Below are 17,087 nucleotides of genomic sequence, written 5' to 3' on the forward strand. Positions count from 1 at the left end.
GCCCCTCAGACAGGGCTTGCAACTTGGGAGTCCTCCTGGACCTACAGCTGGCTTTAGAACATCATTTGTCGGCTGTGACCAGGGGGGCATTTGCCCAGGTTCACCTGGTGCACCAGTTGCGTCCCTACCTGAACCGGGAGGCACTCGCAACAGTCACTCACGCCCTCGTGACCTCAAGACTGGACTACTGCAATGCGCTCTACATGGGGCAGCCCTTGAAGAGCATTCAGAGACTTCAACTGGTCCAGAACGCGGCAGCGCGAGCGATTGTGGGTGTACCTTGATACACCCACATTACACCTATCCTCCGTGAGCTGCACTGGCTTCCAATCGGTCTCCGGATACGCTTCAAGGTGCTAGTTATTACTTATAAAGCCCTTCATGGTATTGGACCTGGGTACTTGAGAGACCGCCTGCTGCCAATTACCTCCCAAAGACCCATTAAATCGCATAGGGCCGGCCTCCTCCGGGTTCCATCCACCAGCCAATGCCATCTGGCTACGACCCAGGGAAGGGCCTTCTCTGTTGCAGCTCTGTCCCTTTGGAACGAACTCCCTGCAGAGATTCGGACCCTCACCTCTCTCCCTGCTTTCCCAAAAGCCATTAAAACCTGGCTGTGTCGGCAGGCCTGGGGTTGATGAGCTCCCCTCCCCTCTCGACAGGTGTGGTTGTTGGTCATTTTAATATGTTTATTTTGTACTTGTATGTTTCCCCTTCCCGTTTAAGTTGTTCGCCGCCCTGAGTCCCTTTTAGGGAATAGGGCGGCATATAAATAAAATAAAACTTAAACTTAAACTTAAACTTGTCTTTGGAAGTTGTGAAAGCTCCAACACAGGGCTCCAACGGGACATTTTTAGGGCCATTTTCAGGCCATTTTTCGGGCCAAAAAAGGCCTGAAAAATGGCCTGAAAACAGCCCCCAAAATGGCCAATAAACAGGTCTACATATACCAGCCAGCTGGTCTTCGGGTTTCTGGCGCTCCGGTGTGCACACATGCACGGACGTTCTTGAGAGCCAAAGTGGCGCAGTGGTTAGGGTGCAGTACTGCAGCCACTTCAGCTGACTGCTAGTTCTGCAGCTCGGTGGTTCAAATCTCACCGGCTCAGGGTTGACTCAGCCTTCCATCCTTCCGAGGTGGGTAAAATGAGGACCCAGATTGTGGAGGCAATATGCTGACTCTGCAAATCTCTTAGAGAGGGCTGAAAGCCCTATGAAGCGGTATGTAAGTCTAACTGCTATCGCTATTGCTATTCCAGTTTGGGCATGTTCCAGTTTGGGCACTCGGTGCCAAAACGGTTCACCATCACTGATATAAGTTTTCCTGCCTAAGCAGAGGGTTGGACTAGAAGACCTCCAAGGTCCCTTCCAACTGTTACTCTGTTCTATTCTGTTCTATTCTGTTCTGTTCTATTCTATTCTATTCTATCACAAGGTCCCTTCCAACTCTGTTTTTCTATATTTGCTATATTCTATATGGAAGATGAGAGGAATTAATGGCAAAGAACACAGTTACATTGGGGATGAGAGCACCAGGCTTGAAAGAAGGTTCTTAGTCTCCCAGATCAAGCCTAAATACAGATAGTCCTTGATTTATGACCACAATTGAGCCCAAAATTTATGTTGTTCAGTGAGACATTTGGGGATAGATTGTCATGAAAAAAAAATCAATGTATGTTTGTTGTTAGTCGTAAAGTTGTGCCTGAGCCATCGTGACCCCATCTACAACATCCCAGTCCCCTATAAAATTACCACTCTGGGCCCCATTTTCTCTGTAGAGAAACCCCTTTGCTTTTGGAAATAAACATACTGTCCTCACAATATGTCTGGGTTTCATTTCAATTTGTTCCTGCACAAACCTTGCAACCCCAGATTAATGATTTGTCGCAAGGAAGGATGCATTACTCACATCAGGTTGTGACAGGCTTCAGATGTCATTGCTGACAAACTTGGCTAGTCCTATGTTTTAGGAGTGGCTTGAGAAGTCCAAAAAAGCTATTCCACCTGTAGAAGATACTAAGATTTTCTCAAGCTGGTGCGAGGCAGAGACACAAAGACTTAGCTTAAATTTTGTTCCATTGAAGTAGTTTTATCACACAAATTTAAAGTATGTATAACACTCTACTTTTAATCATATTGCTACCTCTACACAGGCTGTGCCTATTTCCTACTTATTTTCTTTCTGCCTGCCTTAATCTACAATTGTCCTATTGCTAGAATTTACATCAAGTTCTGCCTCATCCAATCTATGAATGTCCATCTGTCCTGTTAAGTCTACTGTACGTTTGTATTCCTGTATTCTTAGCTTGATTTCCCCAGATCTTTAACTCTTGTAGCAAAACAAGTCCATTTGCATTTGAAAAGGTCTTTTTGCTCTTTTTCTATGTACTTGTAGGATGGACTTTTCTCTCCCTCCATATCCTTTCTTAGTGCGGGTGTTTGGTGAAACTCTACACTTTTTTCCCACTATAGAATTGCTTTGGTGGCCTCTGCAGATGCTGGTGGGAATCTCCTCTTTCCCCCTCCCCATCTTTTGGCTCAGTCCTAGTAGATGATTGCCATTGAATTGCTTTCCTTTGAATTAAAGGCGGTTTCCCAATCTGTCCAGACTTGGAGACTTCACTTCCTCTTTCTCTACACACCTGCTGAGTTTGTGGTTTATCCTGAGAGGCATTCGCCAGTTAAGAAGAAGGTAGGACCAATTTAAAATTATTTGCCAGATGGCACTGAAACTTTGGTTTTAGGAGGGAAGGAAAAGCACCCACTCATTTGGGGGCAGTTCCACTGAAGAGGAACTAAAAACTAGTGTTTCAGTTTAACGTTCAGGAATTATCTCATTTGTTTGACTTGCTTCCTGTGAATTGCTTAGATTACTATGGAAGATGCAGAGGGTTACATGGTAGTAGAACCTTCCAGACATACCTACATGGATGCTTTACCCAAGAAGATGGAAGGTAATGATTGAAGTTTCTGATGGCTTTAGCTTGTTATTTAATGATAGTGCTGGTTATAGATCTTAATAAAGAGAGCTCACTTGGGATGAAGAGTTACAGAAGCCTTTTCAATTTATTTAATTTCCTTCTGGGTATGTTGTGATTACAGTATGACTCTGGAATGTGGACAGGGTGGATTAGAGTTTGAATAAAATTATGAAAATGCAAATTCATGATGCTCAGTTTATGCTAATTCTGTAAGCAGCACTAAATTATACAAGCAATGTAATGAAGCAGATTGGTGACTGGAGTTACATGGTAGGGCTGTGGATCAGTTTATCAAATAGTCTGAAGCTTACATTAGACTACCATGGAGTGAAGCCTTAATCACAATCCATAATTGTGGTTTGTTAATGTTTATCTTATCTTAGCCATAGTCTGGTATGTTATCGGATCCCAGGTTAATGGCTAGGAAATGATTACGCTGCTCTTAGTCTTCTAGAATTCAGAAATTTAAAACATGGTTGAGTGTTATTAAATGAAGATGTGCTTAGTCTGATGTATTCACTTTATTGATAGAATATCATTCACCTTTTCAGGTAGATTTAAAATTAGGTCATTTCAAATCTTTCCAGAACTTGCAGAATTGCCAAAAATCATTCCAACTTAAGCTATTTTTGGGTGAAATGAAAGGCAGTCAAAGTCAGTTACCTCTTCCTATGCTAGATTTAGTGTAGGGTTTCCCACATGTTACCTTCTGACAAAAAATACTTTGCAATACATCTTCGCCTTGCAAACTAAACCCACAAACTATAGTTTACAAATTACCTTGGCTGCCAACAAGAAGCCACATGATCTCTTAGTGTGCTACATACAGGTAGTCTTCAACTTACAACCACAACTGAGCCCAAAATTTATGTTGTTAAGTGAGTTTTGTCCCATTGTATGACCTCTCTGGCCTGAACTGTTAAGTGAATTACTGCAGTTGATGTTAGTTGTTAAGTGAATCTGGCTTCCCCCATTGACTTTGCTTATCAGAAGGTTGCAAAAGGGGATCACATGAACTTGTGACACAGCAATGGTCACAAATATGAATCAGCTTCCAAGCATCTGGATGTTGATCACATGATCATGGGGATGTTGGAAAGGCCATAACTGAGAAAAATGGTCATAAGTCACTTTTTTCAGTGCCATTGTATCAATAGCCCTTAGAATTATATACCGCTTCACAGTGCTTTTACAGCCCTGTCTAAGTGGTTTTACAGAGTCAGCCTATTGTCCCCAACAATTGGGGTCCTCATTTTACCGACCTCAGAAGGATGGAAGGCTGAGTCAACCTTGAACCTGGTGATACCCGAACTGCCAATCTGCAGAAGTAGCCTGCAGTACTGCATTCTGTTCTAGATGTTTGGACTCTAGAAAGAATGCAAAGAAGAGCAACAAAGATGGTTAGGGGACTGGAGGCTAAAACATATGATGAAAGTTGCTGGAACTGGGTATGTCTAGTTTAATGAAAAGAAAGACTAGGGGAGACATGATAGCAGTGTTCCAATGCTTCAGGGATTTCCACAAAGAGGGAGTCAAGCTATTCTCCAAAGCACCTGAGGGTAGAACAAGAAGCAATGGGTGGAAACTAATGAAGGAGAGAAGCAACTTATAGAACTGAGGAGAAATTTCCTGACAGTTAGAACAATCAACCAGTGGAACAGCTTGTCTTTGATAGTTGTGAAAGCTCCAACACAGGGCTCCGACAGGCCATTTTTAGGGCCATTTTCAAGCCATTTTTCAGGCCAAAAAAGGCCTGAAAAACAGCCTGAAAACAGCCCCCCAAATGGTCAAAAATGGCCAATAAACAGGCCTACACGTGCCAGCCAGCTGGTCAAGCTATTCTCCAAAACACCTGATTGTAGGACAAGAAGCATTGGGTGGAAAGTAATAAAGGAGTAAAGGAGTAATAAAGGAGAGAAGCAACTTAGAACTAAGAAGAAACTATCTTCTTAAAACTATCAGTGGAATAAGTTGCCTCCAGAAGTGGTAAATGCTCCAACACTGGAAGTTTTTAAGAAGAGATTAGATAACCATTTGTTTGAAGTGGTGTGGGGGTTTCCTGCCTGAGCAGGGGATTCCAAGACCTCCAAGGTCCCTTCCAACTCTGTTTTTCTATTCTATTCTAACCACTGCACCACAATGGGTCTTTGAACAGTCACTAAACAAACTATTGTTAAATTGAGCACTACCTGTACAGAAGTACAGAATGCAGGTACAGTCCCTTAATTACTCTGTACTCAGAATAATCACCCTTCTATTTTTAGGGTTTATATATATATTGTGTTATAACCATAACAAACCACAAAGCACATAATATTGTGGCTTATTGTTTTATTAACTGCGAATATTCTGGGAAGGTAGCCGTTGTGGTTTGTAAACGATGACTTATAGTTTACTGCTACAGCACTGTGTTTCACAACGTTGGCAACTTTAAAACATGTAGAGTACAGTTCCCAGAATTTACCACCTCAAAGTTGCCTCCGTTAAGAAATACTGCTGTAGCATGTTATTCTGTGTCTCCATTTAAGCTGCCTCCCCAAAATGGGCGGGGGAATTTTTTATGTATATTTTGGTTGTGTTATATTGTTCCACTGTTTTTAGTTAATCCACATTGTTATTTTTGAACTTCTTCATAATATCCTTCACTACAAGGTTCAAAGCAAATTTGGCTCTTGCTGATATTCCGGTCCTCCTTGCTCATGAGAGAGAATACTACGACAATTTATTGGAGTGAGGGGTGGAAAGAGTGGGAAACCTTTTTTAAAAAAACTGCAAACTTTCAAAATGGTGAATAAAATAAAGTAAATAAGATAAAATAAATAAATAGAGGTGAATAAAATAAAAGCAAGACAAGATACCTGAAGGTAGGACAAGAAGCAATGGGTGGAAACTACTCAAGGAGAGAAACAACTTGGAAACTAAGGAGAAACTTCCTGACAGTTAGAACAATACAATACAATACAATACAATACAATACAATACAATACAATACAATACAATACAATACAATACAATACAATACAATACAATACAGTACAATAGCAGAGTTGGAAGGGACCTTAGAGGTCTTCTACTCCAACCCCCTGCCTACGCAGGAAACCCTATACCGTTTCAGACAAATGGCTATCCAACATCTTCTTAAAGACTTCCAGAGTTGGGGCATTCACAACTTCTGGAGGCAAGCTGTTCTACTGATTAATTGTTCTAACTGTCAGGAAATTTCTCCTCAGTTCAAAGTTGCTTCTCTCCTTGATTAGTTTCCACCCATTGCTTCTTGTTCTACCTTCAGGTGCCTTGGAAAATAATTTGACTGCCCCTTCTTTGTGGCAACCCTTGAGATGAACAATGAATGTCTATTTTAACATCTATGTCTATTTTAATGAAAAGGACTAGAGGTAGGTAACATGATAGCAGTGTTCCCATATCTCAGGGGCTTCCACAAAGAAGAGAGGGTCAGGCTATTCTTCTAAGCACCTGAGGGCAGGAGAAGAAACAATGGATGGAAACTAATCAAGGAGAGAAGCAACCCAGAAATAAGGAGAAATTTCCTGACAATTAGAACAATTAATCAGTGGAACAATTTGCCTTCAGAAATTGTGAATTGTCCAACATTTTTAATATGTTAGATAACCATTTGCCTGAAGTGGTGTAGGGTTTCCCGCCTAAGCAGGGGCTTGGACTAAAAGACCCCCAAGGTCCCTTCCAACACTGTTATTCTATTCTATTCTATTCTATTCTAAGAAACAATGAGTGGAAACTAAATAAGGAGAGAAACAATCTAGAACTAGGGATAATTTTCCTAACAGTGAGAACGGTTAATTAGTAGAAAGACTTGCCTCCAGAAGTTGTGGGTCCTTCAACACTAGAGGTTTTTAAGAAGATACAACAAGTAGTCTGGAAAGGCATAGGTTCTCCTGCTTGAGCAGGGGGTTGGACTAGAAAGCCTCCAGGGTCCCTTCCAGTTGTTTTTATCTGTTCTGTTCTGTTCTGAATAAATAGCCCAGAGGTAGCAGCAGCAAACCAGAAAGGGTATAGTGTGAATTATGTGGGCAAGGAGGAATTGGATGGAGGCAAAGGAGTGGCCAGGAAAGAGCAGGATCTGATGAAAGAATGTCAGACTGTTGGAGCACAAGTTCTATGCCTCTTGTATTTGCAGAGTTTGTGGTGAAATGACACAGTGCTCTCTTTGTCTTTTTGACAAAAAATGCCAAAATAGACACTCAGAACTATGTCAAAGGATTGAGAAAAGTATCTTCATAGCTGCATCCTCTTCTTGCCTAACTTTCCAGGAAGAAATGTACCCAGTTACACAATGTTAAGAGAAACTTGAAAGTCTGCCAAACCCGAAATGATTTTGTCAAAACAATTTCTTTGTTGAGTAATCAATTTCTGTTCTTCCACAGTTTCCTTCCTTTATAGGAGAAGTTTCTGCTTTTTAAAGCTAATTTTCAAAGAAATGAATACTTTCTTTTATTTATTCCTTTATATACATACATACATACATACATACATACATACATACATACATACATACATACACACACACACACACATACACACACACACATACATATATACAGTATGTATATGTTTGTGTGTGTATACAAACACACACATACATACACTGTACATGTGTATATACATACACATACGAATATACATACATATACTATCTATCTATCTACATACACATACATACATACATACATTTTTGTGTGTGTGTGCGTGTGTATATGGGAATGAAGAAGTTCTACTATGCACAGAGACAGAGACAGACAGAGAGACAGAAACAGATAGAGACACAGAGAGGTAGAAATAGAGAGACAGAGAGAGGGAGACAGAGAGAGAGAAAGAGATGGAGAGAGAGAGAGAGAGGGAGGGAGAGAGAAAAAGAGAGAGACAGAAACAGATAGAGACACCGAGAGGTAGAAATAGAGAGACAGAGACACAGGGGGGAGACAGAGAGAGAGAAAGAGAGGGGGAGGGGGAGAGAGAGAGAGAAAGAGACAGAGAGGGGGGGAAGAGACAGAGAGACAGACAGAGGGGGGAGAGAAAGAGAGAGAAAGACAGAAACAGACACACAGAGAGAGAGAGAGACAGAGAGAGAGACAGAGGGAGGGAGAGTCAGAAAGAGTGGGGGGAGCGAGACAGAGAGAGTGAAAGAAAAAGAGAGACAGAGAAAGAGAGAGGGGGGGAGAGATTGTTGTTAAGCCATTTAGTTTATTGTTGGAGATGGCCCTAGACGCTTCCCAACAGCACTGCCCTCTGTTAAAAAGCATTTTTACTACAGGTAGCCCTTGACTTATGACCACAATTGAGCCCAAAATTTCTGTTGTTAAGCAAGACAAGTGAGTTTTCCCCCAATTTTATGACTTTGCTTGCCACAATAGTTGTGTGAGTCGCTGTAGTTGTTAAATTAGTAACATGGTTGTTAAGTGACTCTGGCTTCCCCATTCACTTTGCTTGTCAGATGGTCACAAAAGGTGATCACGTGACCCTGGTACCCTGCAACCACCCTGAATATGAGTCAGTGGCCAAGCTTCTGAATGTGGGTCAAATGACCATGGGGATGATACAATAGCTGTGTGGAAAATGGTCATTAGTCACTTTTTTCAGTGCGGTTTTAACTTCAAACAGTCACTAAATGAACTGTTGTAAGTCGAGGATTACCGGTACTTCGTAGTTTTCTTTTGGCTTTTCATCCATCAGAAACATTTCCATAGTTGAAAATGCTTTATTACTCTTTATAAAGCTTGTGCTAGTTTTTATGTTATTTGTAAAACAGGGGAGACATGATAGCAGTCTTCCAATATTTGAGGGACTGCCACAGAAAGGAGGGGGCCAACCTGTTTTCCAAAGCACCCAAAGGCCAGACAAGGAGTAATGGATGGAAACTGACCAAGGAGAGATTCAACCTAGAAACAAGGAGAAATTTTATGACAGTGAGAGCAATCAACCAATGGAACAACTCAGAAGTTGTGGGGGCTTCATCACTTGAGACTTTCAAGAAGAGACTGGACTCCCATCTGTCAGAAATGATGTAGAGCCTCCTGCTTGAGCAGTGGGTTGGACTAAATGACCTACAAGGTCCCTTCCAACTCTGTTAATCTGTTATCATTTGTTAAAACTTTTAATAACATTTAGAAAGAAAGACAGATGGCTGGTAAGTAAGTAAATGTTTGATAGGTAGATGATAAGTGGATGGTACATACCATATTTTTCAGAGTATAAGACACCTTTTTCCCTAAAAAAAGAGGCTGAAAATCTGGGTGCGTCTTATACACAGAATACTGCATTTTTTGCCTCCAGAAACCTCGCCCCCTTCACCAACATGGCCATGCATTGCCTTTAGGAGGCTTTCGGGGTGCTCCTATGGGTTGAGGAGGGCAGAAATGAGCAAATAACGGGCCCTTTCTTTGCTCAATTTTGCCCCCCCCAAGCCCTCAAGAGCACTCTATAAGCCTCCTAAAGGCTATGCATGCCATTTTTTTGACAAAAATGGGCCCATTTTCATGAAAAACAGACTGTTTACTGCATCCCCCAGGAGCAGTCTACAAGCCTTCTAAAGGCTATTCATGCCCTTAAAAAAAAAAAGACCTGTTCTTGCGAAAAATGAGTCATTTTTAGGAGGTCTGCAGAGCACAAAAACATTTTTTTTAAAATTTGCCTCTTCAAAATCTTATACTCCAGAGCGTCTTATACTCCGAAAAATACAGTAGGTTCAGTAAATTAGATTTCCATAGGAGGATTTCTACCTGATGGCTTCCTTGAGGATTGAATGGAAGGCAAGGAAGCTGCAGAAAATACTTAGAGAGGTGATGGTACCAGGGAAGACAGCACTCTGCAGGCTTCAGCAGGGCTGGGGCAAGGCAAAAATGGGGACATAACACTGCTGAAGCCTGCTGGGGGCTGAGAGAAGGCAAACACTTTTTTTCCTTACTTACCTCTTCGAAATCTTGGTGGATCTTATACACCGGTGTGTCTTATAGTCCGAAAAATACAGTACTTAAATTTGTATGTTTTCAAACTGCTAGGTTGGCAGGAGGTGGAGCAAGGACGGGAGCTCACCCCATCATGTGGCACTCGGGTCTTGAACCTGGGCTGCCGGCTTTCCAACTGACAAGCCCAGCATCTTAAGTGCTCAACCACCACACTGCCTCATCAAAATGAATAACAGATTGAACAAATAGAGATGTTTCCCCTCCCCCACAAACAGCAATATTTCCAATTGTTACTTTAATTCTTAAATAAGCATTGTATTTTCACATAGTAGCAATACCACAACATAATGTTTTGAGCTTGTGACAGGGATAGAAATATATAGTGCAGATCATACGCTTCAGGCCTTCAGTCTTTAACAAAACAATTGGGGTCAGTTACAGTAATGTCTGTATGCACCCAGAGTGGTACAATGGATAGAATTGGCTGGCAGGCAGGAACTGTGAAGATAAGTGCCAACCGCCAACATTGCTCAATTAGATAATATTTTCACCAATATAGCCACAATCGCCAGATATGGCTCCTAACTCTTTGTGTGCACAACCTTAACCTATTTTAATAGACTGCAAAGGGATTAGGCAAGAGCCATTGTTCCTTGGCTTTCACTTAGCACCATGCCATAGGTGGTACGCGGAGCCATATTTGCAGGCACGCGAGCTGTCCGCTCCGGCGCACATACATGCTCCAACCAGCTGATTTCTGGCCTTCCAGAGGGCCAGGGGAGGGCATTTTCACCCTCCCCATGATTTAGGAAAGCCCCCGGAGCCTGGGGAGGGCGAAAAACAGGCCCAACAGAACTTCCGGTTGGTCCATTGGGCCTGTTTTTTGCCCTCCCCAGGCTTCAGGAAAGCCCCTGGAGCCTGGGGAGGATGAAAAACAGATCCAATGGCCAACCGGAAGTTCAGAAATGAATCCATTTCCAGCTTCTGGAGGGCCTCCAGGGGCCCGAGGGAGGCCATTTTCACCCTCCCCAGGAAAGCCTCCAGAGCCTGAGGAGGGGAAAAACTCCCCCCCTGCAAGGACGAGGGGAGGTTGTGCTTGTATGTGCAGGGTGGGGGGGTCACACGCTTGTGCAGGTGGGTGAGGCATATTGAATTGTGGGTGTGGGCGCGCACACACACACGCAGGAGTGCACGTGCGCACAATTTTGGCACGCCTTTACAAAGAGGTTTGCCATCCCTAGCTTAGCATATTGTGTGAGGCCAGCTGTTGGGGCTTACAAACCATGGCTTATACCCTGCTGTGATAGGTAACACCCAACCAATCCTAACTTTTATTCAACAAATCATGTTTAAGCATGCCACGGGTTAGAACACAGTGAGAACATGGTGACTGGGAGATTTTATGACTGTTTTTCATTCTTTGTAACCTTGCAAATCTTTGGCGGAAAGTACATAACGAAAGGTTAATTTCACAGGTCCTTCGAAATGCTGCCGAATCACACTCTGGATCATACTGGGAGTTAGCATTGCTTTGAATGTGGCCCTAATTGTTCTTCTGATAGGTAAGTATCTGAGGTTAGGAGGGGAATGAGTTACGGAGATGGATTTCAACTGGGGAGATAAAAGTTCAAATCTCGGCTAAGCCCTAGCTGGGCCCTCTCTTTCCACCAAATCCACTTCCCAGAGTTGGCATTGTGCAGAGGTGGGTTCCTACCAGTTCGCACCTATTCGGTAGAACCGGTTTGTCAAATCTACTGGACCGATTAGAAGAGGTTCCACCAGTGGACCCGGAAAGCAGGCCACACCTACAGAAGAGGTTCCAAAATTTTTTGAAACCCACCACTGGCATTGTGGGAATAAAATCTGGGGAAACCTCATGTGGGCCTCATTAGCTCCAAAACTGTTCCCGATCCAATCCCTTAGTCCAGTGATGGCTAACCCTTTTCTCCTTGCATGCTGAAATTGCACGTACATGCCCACACTCATAATGCAATGCACCCTGCCCCTGGTGCATGCACACGACCCCCCTGCACTCCCCCTGCGCATGCACGTGGTCCCTCTGTGCTTTCCCCACACATGCGTGTAACCACCACCACCCCAGCACCCATTTTGGGCATAGCAGGCCTCCCTGAAGCCTCCTGAAACCAAAAAAATGTGAGGGGGAACACCGCCTCCCATTTTCCCCAACGCCCACATGCCCCCCCAGATGCTTGCACAACACCCCCCCCCACATACACACATGCATGTGTGTCTCCCACAGGCACAGCAGACACCCGAAAATCAGATGGACGGTAGGAGGGGCGCACGCATGCGTGGTGGAGCTGAGCTGGGAGACAGCTCACGTGCTGGCAGAGAGGATTCCATGTGCCACCTGTGGCACACGTGCCATAGGTTTGCCATCATGGCCGTAGTCCTTTAGTTTCTCAAAAGACGATAGTTGAAGCTTTGACCATCAATGATTGACCATCGACGATGCTTCATTGGTTGCATTTCTGGATGTTAAACTGATTCCACCAGTTGGCATTTCCCTCATATGATCTTGCTGTTTTCGACAAAAGCACTGTTGTATAACTGTGCCTTGAGCTCCACCCCTTTTACACACACTGCTGATGACACACTATCTGTACAAAGTGGACAGCATTTACGTACAATGTAATGGCACAATGTTGTTTGTTGGGAGTATACTCCTAGTGTTGGGTAGGTAATATATATCTATATACAATAACAAATGGTCGTTGTTGTTTTAAATGAGTGGATGTACTTATCAAGTGTAATTAACTTTACTATAAGAAGGAGTCAGGAGAGCTCACTCTCTCTCTCTCTGCTTGTCCTATGCTTGATGACTTGATGACTGGAATGTGAACTGTGACTGTAAGCTATTGTTTGTTCTTTGAAGTGTGTTTGGACTAATATCTACTATCACTGCTTGTGAAACAAGCATCAGTAGTAAAGCCACTTGTTTTTACTAGCAGTGTCTGAAACTCTATTCATGTGTTTTTCTACTAGCAACATTCTTTCTCTCTAGCTGTACATTCCGCTGCACTACTTTCTCTCTCCCACCGGGAGATACCCCTAACATTGATTTTATTACTATCTCTCCCCTTCCCCCTTCCCTTCTGATACCACTCGCGGATTCCCACTAGGTAGCTATCACTTTCCCTGTTCATATCTTTTTTATTAAGTTCCTATAGCCAGGAACATTGTATTTCCTTGAAGGTTTGGGGGTAACCAATCATTGGCCCTTTAAGGTAGAGCAGAACCGAAAACTGAAAATTTGGAATCCTAACATTACTTTTATTATATGGTTACAGTAACAGAACCCCACAAAACTGAATGTGCTTTCTCCCTTTCCTCCCTTTATTTTCATAAGAAATAGAAAGGGTCCTTCCTGTCTGAGATGTTTTCTCAAATTGCATTTATGCCTGGGATTTAGATTTCTTTATCTGACCATTCCTTACTAATATTCCCCTCTGTTTATTAGCTACCAAGTCTGGGCTGCAATTGATTTTTTTTACTCCTTTCAATGACCTTTATTGGCATCGATTTCATATTTATAAAATCCTTTTTTATGATTGGGCATATTTGGTAATCTTGCAAACCAAACTTCTGTTCTGTATTTTCATTTTATATGCAAATGGAATGATTTATGCTCTACTTCTGAACCGAAATAACAATTGCATGTATATCATTTCCTATTGTATAACCTGAGCTTTTTTTAAAAAGTATTTCAGACACAAAGTGTTTTGAACCCACCGACTTCAACCAATTTATGCGATTTGATCCCAGGTAGCGCAACAGGTAATTTGAAATTATTTATTTGGGGGGGAGTTAATTTTCTGAAATCAGGATTTACAATACTGATAACCAAAGCAAATCAATCTAAGTTATTCATATTATAGAACAAGGGGGTCACACTCATGGCCCAAGGGTCGTAATCCGTCCCATAGGATGCTTATATCTGACCTGTGGGGCGGCCCTGGAAATAGCAAAGGACTGGCCTGAAGTGCCTCTGCCAGCAAAAACAGAGCTCAAAAGGGCGGATTGTGGCCATCATGAGCTCCGTATTTGCTGACAGAGGGTTGCAGGAGGCCATCGTAGCCGAAAACAGAGCTCCGGAGCCTTTTTTCGCTGCTGAGTGCTCAGGGTCCCCACAGGCGCCTCAACATGAGTAATGTTGAGCTGGCCATGCCCCACCCTGTCCATGCCCACACTGTCCCCCCCAAAGTCAAACACAACCCTGATGTGGTGTCAAACCCAGTTTGACACCGCTAATACAGAACTGGTCAAGATCTCTCTGAATGTCCTGGGAAAGACAATTGCAGCAACTTATCCTTTACAATACTGTAATAAAAAACTGTAGTAACACAACACATTACACATGATTTTACTCAGCTACCCTAATTTTTAATTTTACACAATGCACGCCAATCCAAACATTCACATTGGGGTATCATGCAGAGGTTCTGTGAACTCTGAGATATCATGATCCCAACAATGATAAATGGATTTGTGACATGCCCTTGTCCCCATAAATACAATGATTTCCTTGGGATTATTAGAGCTGGACAAGAAATAAACCTTTATAATACCATAGATCATAATTTAATCTGTACATCCAATAAAACAGTCTTAGAATTTTAACAGTTATTTTTGTTTGCTTAACATTCCTAACATCATTTTCTGTCAAATACTCATTGAGACTGTTTTGCTTTTTTTAATAAACTCACTTAAAGAAGCAAAATATAAATCATTTTCATCAAATACTTTCAAATCTTGGATTTATTTTTATGAACACTATTTGTAGCTTTTCTCTTAGAAGCCAATAAAACCTGACACTTGAACATGTAGGGGAAGGGTGTCCAGGAATGTCTAATGTCGATTATAATTAAAATTGCATTTATCTGCTTGAAATTGCATCATTTGTGGAAATTGATATAATTTACATCAATAGATGATGCACCTCCCCCCCCTCAAAATTAACTTGCTCAACAGCTCTGAAAACAATAAACTTTTTGAGCAATAGCAATAGCACTTTGACTTCTATATCAGTTTACAGTGCTTTACAACTCTCTCTAAGCGGTTTACAGAATCAGCATATTGCCCCCAACAATCCTCATTTTACCCACCTCAGAAGGCTGGAAGGCTGAGCCAAACTTGAGCTTGGTGGGTTTTGAACTGCCAAATTGCAGGCAGCCGGCAGTCAGCACAAATAGCCTGCAGTACTGCACTCTAACCACTGCGCCACCAAGCAGTTGGAGAGCCCGCCCAAATGTTGTCTGCAGCCTCCAGAGTCTGCTGAACAGAGAGCTGAAGAACCGAGATTGTATCATGCAGATTTTGAAAGGAAAAAAGTACCGAAGGACTGCAAATAAGTTTCGCCATTTTGCTTTTCTCTTGTAGATTCCGTGACCTTTGACCCAGACACTGCTCATCGCCGCCTTGTCATTTCCAGGGATCAGAAAACTGTGACATGGGGAAAGGAAGAACAACCAGTTCCCTATAGCGATAAAAGATTTAACACACGGGTGTGGGTTCTGGGCAAGAATGCGTTTCAGTCAGGAAAACACTGTTGGGAGGTAGAAATAAAACACAATGGGGAATGGGCTGTGGGAGTTGCCAGGGGGTCAGTGCAGAGAAAAGGATTGACTGCTTTTAGCCCCAAAGAAGGTATCTGGGCCATTGGAGCATATGAGGGGACAACAAATTACATAGCTTTTACTGAACCACAACACACCAGACTTACTTTTGGAAAGAAGCCCCGGAGGATTCGTGTGTTTGTGGATTACATCTATCAACAGGTGGAATTTTTCAACGTAGAAACGAAGGCTACCATGTTCTTCTTCCCAAACGCATCCTTCTCGGGAGAAAGAATCTACCCCTGGTTCCGGGTTTGGGATGGAACTGAGCTGACCCTTCATCCTTAATGCCCAGCCCTTCATGGAAAAGGGAGCTCCTTCTCGAGCAACTCTGCTGGCTGGGCATGGTGGGAGAGCTGTGTAATCTCACACATTTGGAAGGTGGCCCTGTAGGATGCACAACTTGGGATTGTGAACATTACACAATCAGGGCTCTTGCAGAAATGCTTACTTCACAACCACCCCTACATGGCACTCTAACCTCCTTTCACCTACCTACCTAATACCTTTAGGAAATTTTAGGAATTGTAGATATGTCACCCGTTTGGGGAAGCCTAGCCTAGACTGTGTAAAAAGTTGCAACCTAGTTAATTCTGGGCAGCCATAAGAGTAAGAGGTGCAGATATCTCTCCAGATAGGAGTAAGCTTTTGTAATTTCAAAGTATGAGTCTTTCCAACAGAGGTCCATTGTATTCCCCAGTATTCCATGCTACAGGACCATCTTAACAGCATTATGGCAGAGGTGGTATACAACAGGTTCTTATCAGTTCTGGAGAATTGGTAGTGGAAATTTTGAGTAATTCGGAGAACCGGTAAATACCACCTCTGACTGGCCTCACCCCCATCTATTCTCTGCCTTCTGAGTCCCAGCTGATCAGGAGGAAATAGAGATTTTGCAGTATCCTTCCCCTGCCATGTCCAACAAGCCAAGACACACCCACCAAGCTATACCCATAGAACCAGTAGTAAAAAAAATTGAATCCCACCACTGCATTGTGGGCCTCGGGCAAAGCAGTGTACTGGGGCCCTTATGACAACTACTCACAGGAATAAAAATATATAAATAAATACAAATAAAAAAGAATATCAAACCAACACAGAATAATATGCGGGCTCATCTCATTATCTACAGGGGGAAAATCAGTCTTAATTTTAATGCATGTTAGTATTAATTAAAAAATGTAGAAAAATGTAATAAATATGTTGCTGTATTTGTATGATACAAGGTGCATTGAAGGGTTAACATACACAGTTTAGTATGGGGTCCCTATGCTCCTGGGGCCCACGGGCAAGTGCCCATCAGGCCCATGCATTAAAGACCCAGAGGTGGTATTAAGCCAGCTCTGGCAGGTTCTGGAGAACGGGTAGTGGAAATTTTGAGTAGTTCGGAGAACCAGCAAATAGGCTGGCCCCGCCCCCGCTGCCTCCCAGCCTCCAAGATGACCTTCTTTTGTTGCCCTGAACAGGAGAACCTAGCTGTAAAACAGGTTAGTGGGGTGGGGAGGGAATGGGAATTTTGCAGTATCCTTCCC

General features: G+C 42.8%; 1 protein-coding gene across 1 annotated transcript; it reads left to right on the plus strand.

Annotated features, from left to right (window-relative positions):
- Window positions 1-2,607: 2,607 nt before the first annotated feature.
- On the plus strand, window positions 2,608-16,682 carry LOC148047779 (E3 ubiquitin-protein ligase TRIM7-like). Its single transcript, XM_087708490.1, has 5 exons — window positions 2,608-2,689; window positions 2,867-2,951; window positions 11,395-11,481; window positions 13,643-13,717; window positions 15,320-16,682. The coding sequence occupies exons 2-5, from the start codon at window positions 2,873-2,875 to the stop codon at window positions 15,841-15,843; spliced, it is 765 nt and encodes a 254-aa protein (XP_087564616.1). The 5' UTR covers window positions 2,608-2,689; window positions 2,867-2,872; the 3' UTR covers window positions 15,844-16,682.
- Window positions 16,683-17,087: the final 405 nt, after the last annotated feature.

This window comes from Thamnophis sirtalis, unplaced genomic scaffold, assembly GCF_051295495.1.
Source record: "Thamnophis sirtalis isolate CommonGarterSnake01/CBP01778 unplaced genomic scaffold, rThaSir2_p1.2 scaffold_3, whole genome shotgun sequence".
Classification (NCBI taxonomy): domain Eukaryota; kingdom Metazoa; phylum Chordata; class Lepidosauria; order Squamata; family Natricidae; genus Thamnophis; species Thamnophis sirtalis.

What these genes read in the sequence shown, in the direction of transcription:
- LOC148047779 (XM_087708490.1), top strand. Translation starts at nt 2,873, where the DNA reads ATGGAAGATGCAGAGGGTTACATGGTAGTAGAACCTTCCAGACATACC. An exon ending in TTTACCCAAGAAGATGGAAG is followed by an intron (nt 2,952 to 11,394) that starts GTAATGATTGAA and finishes TTAATTTCACAG; the next exon opens with GTCCTTCGAAATGCTGCCGA. An exon ending in GATCCCAGGTAGCGCAACAG is followed by an intron (nt 13,718 to 15,319) that starts GTAATTTGAAAT and finishes TTTCTCTTGTAG; the next exon opens with ATTCCGTGACCTTTGACCCA.